The sequence below is a fragment of the Hippoglossus stenolepis genome, chromosome 14, assembly GCF_022539355.2.
Source record: "Hippoglossus stenolepis isolate QCI-W04-F060 chromosome 14, HSTE1.2, whole genome shotgun sequence".
In the NCBI taxonomy this organism is placed as follows: domain Eukaryota; kingdom Metazoa; phylum Chordata; class Actinopteri; order Pleuronectiformes; family Pleuronectidae; genus Hippoglossus; species Hippoglossus stenolepis.
The window spans coordinates 5,618,790-5,637,354 of record NC_061496.1 but is presented as its reverse complement, the minus strand read 5'-3'; the positions used below and the strand labels follow the sequence as shown (position 1 = coordinate 5,637,354).

The 18,565-nt window shown below is 42.9% G+C and overlaps 1 protein-coding gene across 1 annotated transcript in view; it reads right to left on the bottom strand.

The window, feature by feature from the left end:
• LOC118121441 (ephrin type-B receptor 1) overlaps positions 1 to 18,565 on the bottom strand; it is a 71,313-nt gene that overhangs the window by 29,334 nt on the left and 23,414 nt on the right. The window contains exons 6-9 of the mRNA XM_047342961.1: positions 14,906 to 15,061; positions 10,068 to 10,330; positions 8,700 to 8,775; positions 6,844 to 6,968 (exon numbers count right to left, since the gene is read on the bottom strand). Coding sequence (XP_047198917.1) covers positions 6,844 to 6,968; positions 8,700 to 8,775; positions 10,068 to 10,330; positions 14,906 to 15,061 — 620 coding nt within the window. The remainder of the gene's footprint in view (positions 1 to 6,843; positions 6,969 to 8,699; positions 8,776 to 10,067; positions 10,331 to 14,905; positions 15,062 to 18,565) is intronic.

Here is an 18,565-nt window from a genome sequence, read left to right as displayed (position 1 = left end):
TCATATGAGATGTCAATGTCATTGCTGCATACACACAGGAGCTTGATCTATGGAGGATGACTGTGGATTAGGAGGTAGAGCCACAGGCGCTGCAGTTTTTTATCTGAGAGAAATAGGTAACCAGAGGGTCGGTGGTTTGATCCCTGCCTCCTCCCATGTCAAAGTGGGCAACACACTGAATCCTAAATGGTCCCTGAAGGCTGTTCCATTAGAGTAGGAGTACGGCTTGATATAAAGAAGCTCTGTGGATAGAACACAGAAGACATGAATTAGGTCCTTTTACCATATAGATCTATGTATAGGGTTGGGTACCGAAACCTACCGGATCAAATCCCAATGCAGAGTTCGGTTTAGCACCAGTATCCGGGGAAAAAACCCAAAACGAGAACAAACCCTTTCTCTATATACGGAAAATTGTACGACAACCAGACTCGACTAATCCTCCTGTGATAATAAGGACGAGACAACTGTAGAGTTGCTGAGGGGGAATAAGATATAGAGAGTTATATTTAGGAGTGACCACAGAAATGGGGAGTGTTGTGTCAGGGTTGGGGTTTGGAGGTGTGTGTGTGTGTGTGTGTGTGTGTGTGTGTGTGTGTGTGTGTGTGTGTGTGTGTGTGTGTGTTTGAGTGATGGGGGTGGGGGGTTGGCTCTATGCTTGCCACAGCGAAGAGGTTAGGGGACAGCCCATCTGGGAATGTCTGGTAGCCAGAGATAAGTAGTGGGGGGAAAATCCTGCCTCCCTGCACCATATCAAATTTACTACATTAAAACCTCATTATCTACAGAGTGGCTAAGAGGGTAGGAGGAGGTGAGGGAGTGGGGGTGGGGCTGGTGGAGGAAGAGGAGGAGGAGAAAATGGAGAAAAGGAAGGTGGAGAAATGACAAAGTAGCAGAAAAAGGAGGTGCGCTGCAGTTGTCTGGCTTATCAAACTGCTCCCTGAGGACGTCTTCACTTGGAGCCAGGAGCTAAAATTAGTCACTTTATGCCTTCGGCTTGTCTACGGCGTAAAATACAGCATTTCTCTCTTCTTCAGATGAATATCAAGGAAGAAGAATGACAAGAGGAGACAATGAGAGAACAAACTTTAAGTCTCTGAGTCGGAATCTTAATTGGCTTCCATGTTAAATAACCTGAAAGCAAAAGGCTGCAGCAAATACGGCCGACTTACAATAAAGTCGCTGCCCTGATTTTTTTTTACTAAGTGCTGGTTTTTATCTGTGACTGTCAGACTGCAGCTACAGTTCATCTCCCAGAGTGCACTGCTCCACTCTGTCCTGGACTCAGTCTAATTGCTCTCCAAGAGGCAGAGTCCCAAACTTTTTTCGCTTTCTTTGTCTGCTGCTCCTGGAACTTTCTCCGTTACCAGAACTTTGGAATATATGGGAGCTAAGCAGCACCCCCCCACCTCGTGAGGAACACTCGTATTGTAGAAGATTCTTCTCCTCTTGTTTACACCAATATCACCGCGTGAGATCTTTTACCTGTTTTCATTATTGTGAGGAGCAGTACAACCTGGTTTCTAAGTGTTTTATCTGTTCTGAATTGTTGTGGCAAGAAGGTTTGAGGAGATTTAAACAGACACTCCAGCACAAATAAAAAAGCCTTGTTTAACTGCAGTTTTCAACATATTTAAAATATGTAAAAAGTGTATTGTCATGAGTTGGGACTTATTCGGACTAAAGTAGGCTACATACTCAAATACATTTTTTTTTATCATTTTCAACAACCAGAACTCTTCCCTAAGACGTTTCGCAGCAGGCAAACTACTTCAGCTTTTACTCTTGAGAGGAGACTCAGTATTTTCATGACAACAACAAGTGACTCTTCAGAAAAATGTAAACAGCTCATTCTACGACTTGCTGAATAGTTTTTTCTGACAAGGACAATCAGCAGTGAGATTGAATTACAGTGAGCTCTGCACAGAAGGATCTGCAAACGTTTCCCTCTTGGAATGATGATAAAAGGCATAAATCCACTTCACTAATTGTAGATGAATCCCACTCAATGAGCTCTGGAAGATCTCTTTGTGTAACATTTCATAGTTATGACCTAGCTTCCATTGCATCGCACATTAGACACTGGATCTGCATGTGTTGATCATCTTAAGTAGCATTTCTTAACATAAGAGTCAGATGGAGAAAAGCCTGGTTGGAATATAACGTGGTTAAGACTTTAATCTCATTAAAATACATACCTGTAGGAGGCCAAGGTTATGAATGATGATTGCAAACAAAGATTATTGGTTAATTTGCTTAAGTAGTTGAAAGCAATTATCCAAAGCATCAACATACATGTTGGGAGGCGTACCTCAGAGTTGTTGTTTAATTACTAAGTGATGAATGGTTGTGTTACTGCTGTATTTAAACAGTCACATAGGATTTTACATGAGGATACTGATCAACGCCACGATCTCCCGAAGCAGCGATAATATCCCCAACAATAAAAACGACACACAAACACATTTTCTCTCTTCCTCCTGTGCAGCGCGGTGAAATCACAGCCACATACTCCGTTGTGCAGGAAAATTGAAATCTGTGAGCGAGCCCTCTGGAGTCATGGACTTTACTCAGCGTGCCGGAGTGTTTTCATCAAAGAGAATAGATAAGAAAGAGAACTGACGAGAGTCTCCAGCATTTAAAGTTTGCACTTTCTGTTTGGAGACTTTCAGCGAGTTAAGGAATGTCAGTAAGTATTAAGAAAAGGAAAGAAATTAGTGCAGAGAAATGATGTGGTTTCCCCCAAAGAATGCCAAAAACTATTTTCTGTAAAAAAGGAAAAAAAAAACTAAGATGGCAGGGATTCAAAATGTGGGCAGTGGACGAGGAGGCATCTTGTACCTTTCTGTGCATCCTACACAATCCCTCGTAGGTGCTTGGCTCGTTGTCTATTTATCCGACTGCGGTGAAAGTCGATCCGTCTTTGCAAGCAGTTGGCTCGGCTTCAGAAAAAGATGAGGATATTCTGGGTGCCTAGCTTTAGGTGATATAGATACGCTTTTAATTCTTCTTCTTCAAACAGGCATCGCTTTCCATTGACTGAATAACAAAGAGAGACAAGATGTGCAGCCACAAATTGCCGTTTCTTTTAGGTTTTTTTTTCCCTTCTTTCTCCGAGCAGCATGTCTTTGATGGGAAAGCAATCAGGTCTTCAACGATTCGCCCCCTGAATCAGAAGCCGTCATTGGTGCCCCAGGTTTGAAGGTCTTTGATCACTGCACTCTGACAGCGTTCTGCGCCGCCGTCTCCTGGTTCTTACAGGTTTAAGACCTTGTCCACAACAGAACAGCTGGAGGCCTGATTGCTTCAGTCAGACAGCCTCACGGAGCACAGGAGTTTAGGAGCTGGGATTTCAACAGCCTCCACTACAGCAGAGATTGTAAATCGCTGCTTTAGTCTTTTTGTCGTTAAGAGATTCAGATACGGAGATAGTGCTCTCAAGATGTCTGGAAGAGGGGGGGGGGGGGACACTTTTCATCATCGCATTCATGTTTTATTCTCCTTTGCAAAACACTGAGGGGTTGATAGTTACTGTTGCTGCTACAGGACCTGTCTTCCATCTTCCTTCAAATCTGAACAGGAGCCTGAGCAGTGAGGAATCAACATGAGTTACGGTGAGCCGCAGTTCATCAGTGTCTATTTGTGGAAGTGGTGGGCATTCGTCCTGGCAGCCTCCAGATTCTTGCTGTTGATTTCTCCTCCCTGGTCCGGCTCCAGGGGGCGGCACTGGTCTCCCTGCCGTGCTGGAGCAGGCATCTGGTGTTTTTAATTCAGGTTCGGGGAATTCACAAAGGATGCACAAAGTCCTCGACAATGACAAAGTCTCAGAAGGGGCCAATCACAGCCTGACACGCCTTGAGCCAATCACCTGTAAGCTGTCAAAGTATAAAATGTTCAGTTGAGTACCACGATAGATGACCCATCTGCACCACCTCAACTCAGAATACGTGGTCATCTCCTTTTCAAACCATCCAATCAGAAGCTCTCATCAGATGTCCCATCTTCGTGCTCCGCTCCTAATCACCACCACCAGTGTCCTTCATATCCAAAGCACCTAATTCATAGATAGGACTTCTTCCACGGCATCCTACTTCCCGCTGGGGTCTGATTTATCCATTTCATTCCAATTCTCTCTTTTTCACTTGTGTCTCTAGAAGTCTCTCTTGATTGAAATGTGGCTGCTACGGTGACGGTGAAGCTCTTAATTTGACCAGTGTCTCCATGTTCTAACCATGATCTACGATCACGACCTTCGAGCAGTGACTGAAAGAATGAGATCATGGATAAAAGTGTCAAGAGGAGTTTTGTCCATAAGGAGGCTGCTGTGCTCGTCCTTAGAAAGAGAGTAAGGAGGTCAAACATCTGGAGGGAGCGCCGAGTAGAACAACTGCTTGTTTGTACTGAAAAGAGCAGTCGAGGTGCAGAAACTTTATAAGGATGTTTCCTGCCTCTCTGGAGATTTTCTAGACATATCCAACTTGCCACATCCCAATTAGTCCCACCACAGTTTCACAATGATCCAAAATTGCTTTACACTCATAAAACATACAGTTTTTACCATCCACTGCAGGGGGAGCTCGGCATTAACACCTGTTCTAGGTAGAACCAGTGGCTTGTACTGGTTTCAGCAGATACTGAGGTCCAAACAGAGACTTTAACATTTCTCCCCACGGACTTGTGCAGAATATACGCAGCCATCACCACACAGCCAGAAACCATAATGAAAAACTGCACGAGAGCAGGAAGAACATGTCATGGCATCACAGGGAAAATGACTGGGACGGCTGATGTATTACATTCCTATAAAACAGCTATTAAATATGTAGTTTCACCTTCTGCCGCTTGTTAAAAAAAAATTATAAAATATTTAATGACTCAACTAGGACGGCAACAGCAATAAAACATCTGACTGAGAGAATAAACCCAGCAAAGGCAAAAATATAAAACTTTCTTTGTAGGTTTGTGGGGGTTAAAAGAAAATGACTGTCCATAATTGTGTTTTTAAACTTTTATGAGCTAATGTTTCTTCTAGCGATTGAAGTGAAGGGGAGCCGGCAGAAGACCCATGAGATGTGCACGAGTCCTCACTGTTTCTTTTGTTACTTTTTTTTAAAGATAATTTAATTGCACATCCTTTGGCCCAAAGCTGCACTTTTCTTCCAAAGTTCAGTTTGACAAGAGCTCACTGGAAACCAGATGCTAATGAACCAAAGCTTATTTTTTCTGCGTGACTATTATCAGGAGTTTATCTGTGCTGGAATAAAAAAATAATAAGAAACGGCTTCCCGTCATTGTACAACCTTGTCAGTGTGACTGCAGGCAACATGAAATATGCATAATAGCTCCAAGACTAATCCTGACTTATGAGGAAATAATACGGTAAAAAAAAAAAAAAAGATGATACATGAACTCAACTCTTAAATTAGACATCTGGCACAAACGAGAGAGGAAATAAATCAATTACAGGAGTTATTAATCTAAAACAGAAGCAATGTGTTGACAGGGTTCTGCCTTCAGCCGTCATTTATTAATCATCGTGTCGCGTCTCGAGAGGCACCGAACACTTTCCAGCTGCTGAACTCACAGTAATGATGATTTCTTTAATCAACCAGTGGTTTTCTTGTTGTGACGAGAAAGTAACGACTTTGACCCCCAGTGTTTCCCACTGATGTTAATACCAATACCATTATCAACATGGCTACTGCTAGCAGCTGCATTAAGAAGTACATCAGGCTTTGTAACTTATTGATCTAGAAGAAGTGAGGCCAACTGAATGTTGCTTAAATCCATAAAACGATACGTTACTGTGTGATCATTATTATTTTAAGTGAGGTTGTTGTCGACATACATCTCTCATTGTTTTGTGTGTGCGCAGTGGACATTGATTTATTTAGTCTTTGGTAAAATAACTGGAAAGATTTATCGCAACATCCTGCCATCAAATATTTATTTAAAAAGCAACTTTTTTCAAATTGGGGTGATTTTCTCATGGAAGAAAATACTGCATTTATTAAAAGGTTCTTTCTCCTCGTTGACCTGCTGCATTTTTTAACAGCTTTTGAATGGTTAGAGTTACATAGATGATGTTGTTGTTTTATATAATTGTAAGAACATTAGCATTGGATGAGTTATAAACACCAGGAGATGGTTAGCTTAGCTTAGCTCAATCAATAGAATGACTCTGCCCAGAGGTAAAAAAAATCTGAGTACCACCAACTCTAAATATGCTTATTAAAACGTTTAATCATATAAAACTGACAGCGACAATTTTCGGTATTATGGGGCAGTATTTCTTTGACTTTCAGAAATCTCAGCTTGTTGCCTGGCAACCTTACGGCAATGACAGGACTTGGGTTTTTGCATCGATTAAAGAATGACACACAACGTGTTATTAGACGACTTCAGACATGGTCGTGGATTTTATTACCTCTGCGAAACCCAGCATGTTGCGCTAAGCTAAGCTAGCATCTCCTGGCTGTTGCTTCCTCTTTAATAGACACATTGAGTTTGGTGGCTTGTAAATCTTTTCATCTGACTTAGTAAAAAAATACAGCATCTTAATCGAATCACCCCGATGGTTTTGTGTTTTCGTGCATCCCTGAACTAAATCCTTGTGTTTCTCTGACTGGTTCATTTATCCTGCATCTGTGTAAAAACTAATGAACTGTTGTGTTTTCTTGTAAAAATCTGCTCCCCAGGACGAGTCTGGATAATAAATGACTTTGACGCAGTTGATACTGATCACCTGTTTTATCGACTCTAATGGATTCCTGGCTGTGACCATAACAACAACACAAAAAACACACAAACAAACACACACGGGCGTTAGTCATCCCACTCTACCTTGTCATAGTATCGTATCTCGTAGTCGAGGATAATTCCGTTGGGCTGTTCAGGCGGTGGCCATGACAACGAGAAACTGCGGCTTGTTGAGCTGACTTGGTGCATTATGGGAACTACTGAGGGAGCTGTAAAAAATAAAACACACACACACACACACAAGTACACAATCAGTTAGACAGTGAAAAGATTTGCCGACAAGCTTAAACGCCACAAATCCAGAAGTATAGATATAGAGTGTAATGTAATGATGTATTGTCGAGGATTATTTACACCCAGAGGAGAAAAACCACTTCCTTATCCCGGGCTCATGAAATCAAATCACAGCACTTGTCACTGATGGAGAAGCAAGAGTTATGTCTGCAATGTGTTTTCACTCATAGTTTTTTCGGAACTGGAAGCTGTTAGCTGTTTTTTATGTGATGGTTTTCATCTGAGACGGAGAGACCGACACTACACAAGTGTGAGAAGCGTCAAATTGATCCAAACTCCATTAACAGTGAGCATCTTAAAAGGAAACTTGGGGAACTTTCACACCTTGTTTGGGCCGAAACTTCGGACTTTTCAGTTTTGTCCGAACTAAAACAATCGACCCGTGATCCAGACGAACTGACCGAAGTTTTGCCCCCCCCCCATGGTTCAGTTTGTTTGCTGTCTGAAAACATGTATTTTGATAGTTTGGACTTTTACTACCAATTGAGACAGCATCAAACAATGGGAAAATAACAAGAGCTCACAGGATGGCTTCTAGTTTCCGTGTTTCGTGTTGATTCCTAAAGTTATTGAATACAACAGCCCAATTGACAACACAACAAAGTTAAACGCACGCCCAGACAACGCAAGTGATGACGACAGGACGTGGATATATCATGAACAATTCTTTAGTCCTCTCCAAAACTGCTGGGAGATAGTTTGAATGTGACACAGCAGAGTCATCAGCATCATGTGACTCCCATAATCCTCAGTAAACGCTGTCACACATCAAGAGCCACTTCTAGTGCAGCCATAATACAACAGGATGAGCTGAGCTGTCACCTGAACTCCATCAGGTGACATTACCACAATAGGCCGCCTCTTAACGGTAGCTTTCACTTCCTTGGGCTCAACGAAACAAGCTCAAAAACGAAAATTTAAATCCCCACAAAGTGAAATCAACCAGAAAATAAATGACTTCTTGTTGAGTCCTAAAAGATTTCAGGAATAAAAGAGTCCTGTACCCGACTGCGGAGGCATATGTGCTCAGTAAGCAGCAGCAGCAGCAGCAGCAGCAAGGTGAGAAGGGATTATGTTTTGATAAGGAACAAGCCCGGGCTGCCGTAGATGAGGTAAATGATGTGACGAGGAAAGCAGCTTTCAAATCTAAATCTGGGCGGCGGTGGAAATATCACTTGAGTCCGTCTCTATAAAGAACTGATGTAGCAGTAACTCAGCTCACTTTATGGTCTCGAAGAATCGTAATGTCAAGAGATTGAGTGAGAGGAGGAGGGGGTGGATGGAGAGGGGGTAAAGGCTTGAAGAGGAGAAGTGAGAGAGAGAGGGAGACGGATGGAAAGAGGGAAAGAGGATAAAGGCTGTTGATGTGCAGGAGAGAAAAGGAGACAGAGGATGACAGATGACATGTTTTATGAATTAAAGGACTGTAGCTCAATTTCATTTATCCCCGAGTCATCCCTCCTCGCTTAATCCACCATGCCCCAGGGTATCTCACTCACACACACACACACACACACACACACACACACACACACACACACACACACACACACACACACACACACACACACACACACACACACACACACACACAAAATTAAAGTTACACACAGCATCACACAGCCACTGCCCTCCCCCCCACTCACCAGCCTGATTGGTTGTTATGTTGATTGACAGATGCTGGGCGGGGTAAGGGCTCTTGTTGGAGACTCCATTGATTGCCTGCAGAATATAAAGTGTAGTCAGTGATTCCACCTCAGAGGCATTAACATTAATACTTATTGTAACAGAACACTTAAAGTCCTTTACCCCGTTTGTTTCTGTTGCTACACATCTGAGGTAAACTCGCTTTAAACCACACGTAGACAATCGGCTAAATCATGAACATATTGAAGTGTCAGTTTATTTGTTATTTAGTTCTTTGTTTATTGTTTATAGAAATTCTGGAATCAAGAGAACAATAAAGTTAAGAACGTAAAGTACAAGAGCAGAATCATAAGTGAAAGCTTTACAAATAAAAACTGAAGATACAAAAATGTGTGGAATATGTCACTAAAATGTACAGAGCTGTTGGGTAAATGTGCAAATCATTAAACAAAAGGCAGGAGATGAGTGAAGCTTTGGTTTCACAGCTTTTATCAACTCCATTCTTTATTACTTCAGTCCACGAGGCTCTGTTTTCATTGATTACTCAAAAAAACTCTATGAGAACATTTGTGTGCGAATCCGAATAAATGTGCAGATATCGGAATTATTTTTGCTTTCTTAAACCTGGCGAGATAAGGAGTTAGCCTTGGAGGTGATATTCACGCGCTACATAAAACTAATTCTGCAAGTTAAGTTCTTAAGATGACTTTGGCTTGTTGGAGTAGGTGTCAAAAGTGTAATAATTCATCTCTTTCTACAGTAAAAAAAAAATACTCTCAAAACATTCATAATCAATAATGTTATTCTACTGATGCATTCATACATCTGTATTGATCAGTGCATCCCACAACAGATTAAAAGGAAGATGAACCCGTGACAGGTCCAGGCCACATTATTCATCAGCGTCTCTCAGTGTTAAAGATTTTATACTTTAAGTTTGAGTGGATTCAAAACAAAAACAAAAATGTAATTCTCTGTAATCGACCCACTGAACTCTGACTTCAACCGCTTTATAGACTTCTGTGTGTTTTCAGACGGCATGATAAAACTGCAGATTGTGCACAAAAGAAAAATATATCGATGTAGCCTCAGTGTGCTCGAGCATCATGGTAAATATCTGCGGCTATTTGCATTTGAAGCAAAGAGTTGAACGCATCAAGGAGCCAATAGCTGGTTGTGTATGTAGCTGCAGTTGTAGAGAAGCTATGTACAGATCAACAGTGGAGAGGTATGTGTTGCATGGGATTCTGGGTAATTTGAGTCCACTGTGAATCCAGGATGAATCCACCTGTGATCCTCCACAAAGCAGCAGCTAAAAAACATGTGAACCTAAACAAGCTCCCCCCCCCCTCTCCTCAGGGACCGACCTGTACGTCGAAGGTGTACGACGTGTGCGCCCGCAGCTTGCTGATCTCCGCCATCGTGTCCCTCAACCGCCGCTTGCCTGGGACGAACACCACGCTGTCGTCACACGGCTGACACGCCCGGCGCTCGTTGCTGTGGCACCGGCGGCACACCACGTTGTAAGACAGGTCGCCGCGGTGGCCCGTGTCCCGCGGCGTGTGCCACTCCAGCAGCACCGACGTCTGGTTGACGACTGAGACCAGATTGCGAGGAGCTGAGGGGACACCTGGAGAGAGATGATGGGAGGATAAGAACAGAGTGTGTGTGTGAGTGTGAGTGCCACAGTGATGCAGATATTAATCCGGTGAATCGGCTCAATGCAACACACCTGGATGCAATCAAACTTCATTCTGGTGCGACTCAGTAAATCATTTGTTCTTTTAATGAAGTGCTTCGTAGTAACTGCTTCCATATGGATATGTTTATTATCACAAGATGTGGAGTAAACTGTTGCACCAGCAGGCTGCCATTTTGTTTAGGTGTTGTGTTTTGGAAATGTTTCCGGTTAATACAACTTTCACTTAAGATAAGTGTAAATGTGAGTATATGCCATATTTGATTTATTTATTAATTTATGTATTTATTTATTGTAAGCAGGAGTAGTACAGCACATGTTCCCCATTAACACATGTGTATCTGACATCTGGATCGCCCCCTGGTGGCTGGCTGCAGTGCAGGTCATAAACCCTGCCTCCTCCATGTTAGTAGATGAGACACAGACCAGACAAAAAGTCAACGTGAACAATCAAGTAGATTTTCCCAAGGCAGCGGTGGCGTGGTTTCAGAGTCCTGCAGCCGGTCTCAGCTCTATTACTGCAGGTCCACTTTCTTCATGTTTCATAAATAAAGCTGCAACCAGCATCACCACAGGCCAAGTGAACAGCCCATTCAACACACACAGGTTTAAACAGGGCTGTGAGCTATAGTACGTCTCCACCACCAGTCAGAGAATCAGAGTCCTTTCGTCTCTTTGTCTTTTCTTTCAGCTCACATCTTTGATGTGAGCAGAAACTCTGGTTTTTACGGCACTACAACACAAAACCCTGAGTTTTCACAAGGTTACACAGAGCGGCTTCACTTTTCCTTGACTGCTCACATGCATCTCAGACACTCCGACACACAGACAGACAGCACGACATGTCGAGACGAAAAACTGCCGAGATAAAATGGGTATTCAACCTTGGCGCAGTCAGTACTAACAATCAGTAGGGGGGTGAAAATCTAAGCAGCATGATCTTCTGAACGTTCCCGCTGAGAGAGACAGGACCCGTCAAAAGCTGTGCATTCATAATTATATGCACACGGGCGCATGCGGTGTGCTGACACAGATACTCACTCAATCTTGTTTTCATCTGAACAGAACAAAAACAAATTCTTCAACGCAGTCAGACACTTAATATCTCGCAGCACACACACGCATTCTAATTCAGGAAAAGTGGGAAAAGAGATTACAAACACATTTTTACTGCTGCGACAATAAAACACCATTTCACACACTTCAGGGAGTTTGAGACACAAACTGCACTTTCCCCCTGTTTTCTAAATTGCTTCCATCGTATCAATCGGCCCTAAACACAAATATACACTTAAACCAGAACGCGTGCTCTGCAGTCGTATGCATCAGTCAACCAGAGTCGTGTCAGTCACTCCAGGTGTTCCTGACACACTGCATTCACGATGATGAGGTCGCCGTGACCTTTGACCACTGAAATCTCATCTGTCGATCTTTGAGTTTAAGTAAATTTGAGGATTATCTCGATGCGATCTTATGGTTATGTGTCCACGATGAAAAAAAAAGGGTTTTGTATGATCACAGTGACCTTTGACCTTCGACAGCCAAAGTCTAACCAGGTCATCCTTCAGTCCAAAACATCTTTTACCCCAAAATAAGTGGCTTTAATTACGTTTAAACCCCCTAAAAAGGCGATCGACTCCTTTCCCATTGCCTGTGTAGGAGCTGGTCTTTCTCTTTACCCGTGAAGAGTCGTTGACCCAGGAGTGAAAGCCGACTGTATCCATTCCAATTGCATCCAAAAACTAGAAGATAGTTGTTCTTCTTGACCAGTGAACGTTTGCACTAAATTCGAAGACATTTCCTCAGATTGTTTTCTTCACTAGACCAAAACTGCGTTCACCAAATTCAAATCGGTTCATCTGTGAGTCAAAGTGAAGGTTTGTACCAAATTTGAAAAGATTGTCTGGAGGTGTTCCTGAGATATGGCTTTCACAAGGCTGGCCTTCGACCACCAAAATGTAATCAGCTCATCTAGTGATTAAACTGAATATTTGCACCAGATTTGAAGGAACTCCCTCAAGGTGTTTTAAATATCATGTTAATAAGAACAGGTCACATCCTGGCAACAGCACGTTCACATATGCAGTTCAAAACACACACCTGCAGCCCACGAGGTTCAGTGTGAGGCAGGTTTTCAGGCAACTACATCCACACTCTTCATTTCACTGATCTGATTGAGTTCGTACCAAACAGAAAGTGAAGCTCCTTCATACATTCTAACAATAAAAAACTACATAGAGCACATGTACTTTTCTGTCTTTTTATACTTTTCATCCATGAAAAAAAATGTTAACCTCAATTTGTTTTTGCCTTTGAATTAAAGGTCCCTCTGTGTTTCCCTCCTTTCCCCTGAGAACGATGTTTTCTTCTGTCAGCATCAATTCAAAGGTGCTGCTGTTGTTTGAGGTGAAGCTTTTCATGGGTTTGCTTTGTTGTCGGAATAAGTTAACCTTATAAATTGTTTCATTACTCAAAAAAAAAAAAACACTTCTAAAATTGCCACTTTGAGGTTTAGTATATTGTAACTGAATAAAAACAACTTCAAACATGTAGCCCTAATTTTCACCTTTTCAGTGTAAGACATTCAAAATGAGCTGTAAACCCTGTAAGTGGATTAAATCTTTAGGTGGATCTCTCTCTCTCTGCTGGCTGGCTCAGCTGCGCTTGAACATTTTGTGATCTTGCTTGTTGCTTTTGCCTCTGTTCTAATCCGTGCCCGTTCTCCATTCGTCTTCAGAGCCTGTTCCCCTTCTGCCAAAAACTCACCTGTCTGCATTACACCAGCCACACGGACTCCAATCACTCACCTGATACATTAACCTGGATTTTCAGCCTCACCACGGAAACCCCTGGACTCCCCAAACCCCCCCAGCAATCTCTGTGTTTCGATAAAAATAAACCACTTCCTCATTTTTACTCAGAACCCAGAGTTTGTCTTTGTCTGCATTTGGTTCCACGCGTTTGGTAAATTTAACACTCACGACCATTTGCTTTTGGTTCAAACAGGCTGGTGAGGACGATATAAATGTAAGTGTGAAAAGTTGTCTCCTTACTTCCAAGTGTGCTGTGGTTTGTTTGTGGTGTGAAAGCAAAGCGAGCTGCAGAATAGTGTTGTAACTAATTGTGAAATGTACCTTTAGCTTTATGTATGTTTCCCAGATTAGACTTATTATCTATACCACTAATTCTTTTGAAGAATTTGTTGATCTCACAGAGTCACAGAGGTCTGGAGCTGATCCCAGCTGACACTGTTGGTGGCCCCCTGGACAGAGCTGACATATAGCGATAGACAAACGTGTTCTCTGTGGGAGGAAACAGGCGTGGAGAGAAAACGCACAACTCCACACAAAGAGGAACTTGCCTGGCAATTGGTTGGAACCCCAGAACATGTGAACAAAGCAATACCACCTGAAATCATGAGGGGCAGCGTAGCCAACAACTTCACCAATGGTGGAAACCTTTTGCGAAGAGCCTCAGCCCATTGGTAAGTTGGACGATTTCCAACGCGCTGTTTAACGTCTTTCCTAAGAAGCACATCATCAAAACCTCGTCCACCATCGCCACGTTTGTTGTTGTCAGAAACTCTCTGCTCTGTGCTGCCCTCTAGTGGATGTAGTGCTTAACAACCATGCCAATGTAAAGGACGCGTGCAAGTACGTGGTCATTGACGTCACATTGTTTGAAACAGACGCATCTCTTTTCATACATAAAGGGGAATAATCAGTAATGCATTATTTAGTCAACATGAGGAGATGATTCCCAACTCAAAGTTAATGAATGTAACTGTAAAATAAAGTCCATCTTGTGAATGAGAGTTTTTCGACACTGCCCAAAAAAGAATCGTCTATCCAGGTCACCAGGACGTAACACACACACACCTACCTGTGCACACACACACACACACACGCACCTGTGCACATACACACACACATGCACCTGTGCACATACGCAGCGTGGCCCACGGTTTGAGACGAGCTGCACAGTCGCTCGACAGTCCAAAGTGATTCATGTTTTAACCTACTTACAGCGTCTCTCTGTGGAACGAGGAGCCTGCATTTGTCTGACTCCGTGCCTCGTCTTGAATAGCAATGTCGCCTCTTCAACACACTAAACACATATTCACCTCAATGGAAACGCCAGAGGAACGTGGCAGCGTTATTACTTACTGCTCCCAAATTCCCCAAACGAGGGCGGGGGAACGCTGCGGCACACTGACTCCGAGTGAGGCGCACGGAATTAGAGTCGGAATTAGAAATGAGAAGCAGATATTGATTTTTTGTTTGAGTTGTTTAATATTGAGCCGTGGCAGGGCCAGTAATGTCGAGCATTGATAAGCTCTAATACGACAGCTATCGGTAGCTTGAGACCAAAGATCATGTGTTCATGAACCTGTATCGGTCGTCCTGAGGCAGAATCACACCTGACTGCACTATTGACAGGTTTATTGTGTTTGTGTTTGTTTGTGTGTGTGTTGCCTTTGTTTGACAGAGAGACAGACGGACTCACTGGTGCACACGTCCTCAGGTTTGTCCATGTCGCCGCGGTAAAAGCCGTTCCAGCAGCCGCAGAGGGTGGCCGCCTCGATGGTGGAGCGACTGTTGAGCGGACACTGCTGACACAATCCTCCCCCCTGGAAGGACTTAAAGGTGCCCTGAGGACAGGCTGTAAAGAGAGAGAGGGGGTGTGCATTAATAAAACAATACACAACTCTGCATCAAGAACATAAATAAAATGTAATGAATGAGTAAATGTTTTCCCTGCTCCTGTCACGTTTTGTGTGTCAGTTATTTATCTATTTGTCTCGAAACGTTCCCTGAACTTTGTTTTGTAAGGACATCGGAGCAGCGGAGCTATTATTGGTGCTCAGAAGTTGACAAAGCACAGAGGGGGGGGGGGATTTTCTGGGATAGCGGCCCATGATCTTGTTCTGACAAGACACACAAACAAACATTCTGTGTGGGTCCACAAAATGTGTGTCGCACTGATTATCTGCGGTGTGGAACGGGGGTTTCATTTCTCCAGCTACCTTATCTGGGTCAGAGTCATTTCTGTCTGTAAATTTGTACTGAATTATCCTTCATGACACCAAACACATAAATGAATTCTTAAAGACGATGTCCCCCTTTCTCTCCCTCCCAACTTCTATTCACGCAGGGACGGCTCATGCTGAGCTTGAAGAACGTTCTTGTTATTCAGCTTGCCTGCACGCAGCTTCATTATTTGCTCTGCAGTACGCCTGCGACGAGACTACAGTAGAAATGGAAATCAGACTCCGTGTGGACGCGATGCCTCTGTTGCAGTTACAGGATAAAGAAAAAGAAGATGATGCATCCAGCCGACAGTTTGTGTATGAAGGTCATCCCTTCCTTTTCACTGAAGGCCAGCTAGTCATCTGGAGATGGCAGGAGAAGTATAGTATGCAGCCTCGGAGCGCATCTCAAGACCCAACACCTGCTTGATCCACATTCACACGCTCATAAATATCAGTCCCCTTGAACGCCTGATGTCTTTTTAAACCAAGATCCTTGAATTATTCTCTGAAAAATCTAGAAAAAAGAAATCCTGAATCCTCACCAGAATTTATTGTGTTCTTTCCCGACCCAAAGCGAATCCCCAAGTTTCATGGTAATCCATCCCACCGTCTTATTTAAACATGCTTTCGTAATTAGAACGTATAAAACAATGACATATTAGAAAATGGTGGATTTTAAGTGTAACTCCACAAAACAGGGTTAAGTAAATAAAAATTGTAGATTACTGTACTTCCCTACACTCCAAAAATATTCTGCAGAACATTTAAGATTCATGTGTTTTTAATTGCGTGTAATATTTCCATCCGTGTGAATTACACAGCTTTAACGTAAACTAATAAACTGAATTTGAGGCGCGTTTATCGGTCAAACTTAAATAAAACACGTCAGTTTGAATGAACCCACACACAGAAAGCATTTTAAACACATTGAGCTTTGTGTCTCATATTTGACCTGTTTTGTAATTTGACTGACAGATAAAAAACACATTAAAATAATAAGCAGGTGAAACTTTCATTCTATACCACAAACAGCAGGTTTCTGACGCCACACATGGATGCATCACTCTCTTTACTCCGGATGGTGAAGCACAGGTACTGTTGCATTTTTAATTTTGACATGAATTTTTAAATAGCACAATGGCCTGACCTTTGCCTGGACATGATGTCAGAGGCCAGAATCACCTTGCTGGTGTTACTGGGTGAAATCTGTATCTATTATACTGGACTTTGAACAAAATATGCACATTATCTGAGCAGCAGTGGTTTTGATTTGTGGCAGCAAGTCTCTGTGACTTCTGAGATGTTTTCATCAGAGTGAATGGAATCTTGAGATCAGGATTTTAGCCAAAATGACAGAACAGTTGGAAAATACAAGGTCAGAATCAGGTCGAATTCGGAAAAGGAGAAGTTGGAATTATTTTCTTTATTGAAAATCCGAACCTAAACCAAACTAAAGGCAGGTGAGAGTTTACGTGTCGGGCAAAAGTACTTCTAAATTATTTGTTAGTTGTATAAATACTGTATAAGGGAGCTGAGGTAAGCCGTTAAACATTTCCCCGCCGGTCAGCAGCCGAGTCCTTCTAAGCCCCAATATTTGCAGAAAGAGTCACTGCCCCGACTTCAGCACGACGCCGACTGGCTGTGAGACTGACAGCGAGTGTGGGAGCATGTGACAGGTGAACTATAAAAAGGTCTGACATCAAGTCTGAAGCCAAAGTGAAAAAAGGTCACAGCAGATTGACTTCAAACTCAAACGTAACATGAAGACAAACATGCAAAGTTAAACAGATCACAAGTACAGTCAGAGGATGTTATATACGAGGTTTTAGATTCAAACATTACATTAGTGCCTGTTGTGAGGAATCATTCTGAATTATCATTCTAAATTAAGACAAACAGTGAAGAGGGAATTTAAATTAAATGTAAGACGGACAAAAACAAAAGCTCTGCCGAAAGACTGAGGAAAATCCAAATGATTTTACTGTTTTGCAGTTCTGATTTATCTTTAACATTTTTCTTGTGTTGTGATTAATGCTCACGTCACCTCCTGGAACGTTTTAGATGATAAAAGACCAAAATGCAAACGTTTAATAGAATGTAACTTATAGCAGGAGTCGACACAAACCTGGTATCAACATCCGATGCTGAACTGACGCGTAGGCACTGCGTTAACATGACGAGGGGCGTGCCCAACACTTGGAGCCGGCGTGATCGCCATAACAACACCACATGACACTTTAATGCTCCGGACCAACAACAAAGCTGGCTTTCATGCTAACACGCTATTCTAGATATCAGTACAATGTTAAAGAGAAGTGCACGGAAAATTAAAATCTGCACTGAAAACACACGCTTGTTCACCAGCTGCCTCAACCTCCTCTGTCGCATTAATGTGATGTGATTGGCCGGTGCAGGAAAGAGCAGCGCTTTGGTTGACACCTCCAGGAAGAGACATCCGATCACAAGTACAGGCGTGAACACAGCCGAGAATAATTGGGGACACATTAGAGATCCGATCACCACATTGGGACGTGGTCTGGGACGCATGTGGCCTCTTCTAACGGAGCCTTTGACAAGATGTGGAAGGGGGGACAAGGAGGTTTCTGTATTTCCTTTGTGAAGTTTGTCCTAATTACTGTCATTAAATATGAGGTTCTTTGAGGTGATGATCAAGTCTGGACCAGGTCTCTTTTGTACGAGCTCTATTTTTACCTTTCCACGGCCCTGTGAAGCACTTTGTGACTCCAAGTCTGTGACGATATATAAATACACTTTACTTCCGCACTTTCTCGTGGTGTCAAACGAGGTATTTCTGAATGTGCTGGCCTTTTAAATAGCTGGTTCAATCTAATTAAATCCACCAGACCTAAAAAAACAATAATGTTCACCACCAGTATGACTGGACCAGGGGCTGGGAGGAGGACACACGTCAGACACACCAGGTTAATCATCTCAGTTTCAGAGAGTAGAATCCAACTGCCCCCAATCCAGGAAGGTGCGGGCGGTTGTTTCCTATTGCGGTGGAAGCGTCCCGTCACTTCCACAGTGCAAACCTGTAAAACTCCGGGATTAAGATGCCGACCATGTAGCACGGCGTCCCGGCTTGACTCCAGCCAGAGGCCCTTTGTTGCAGC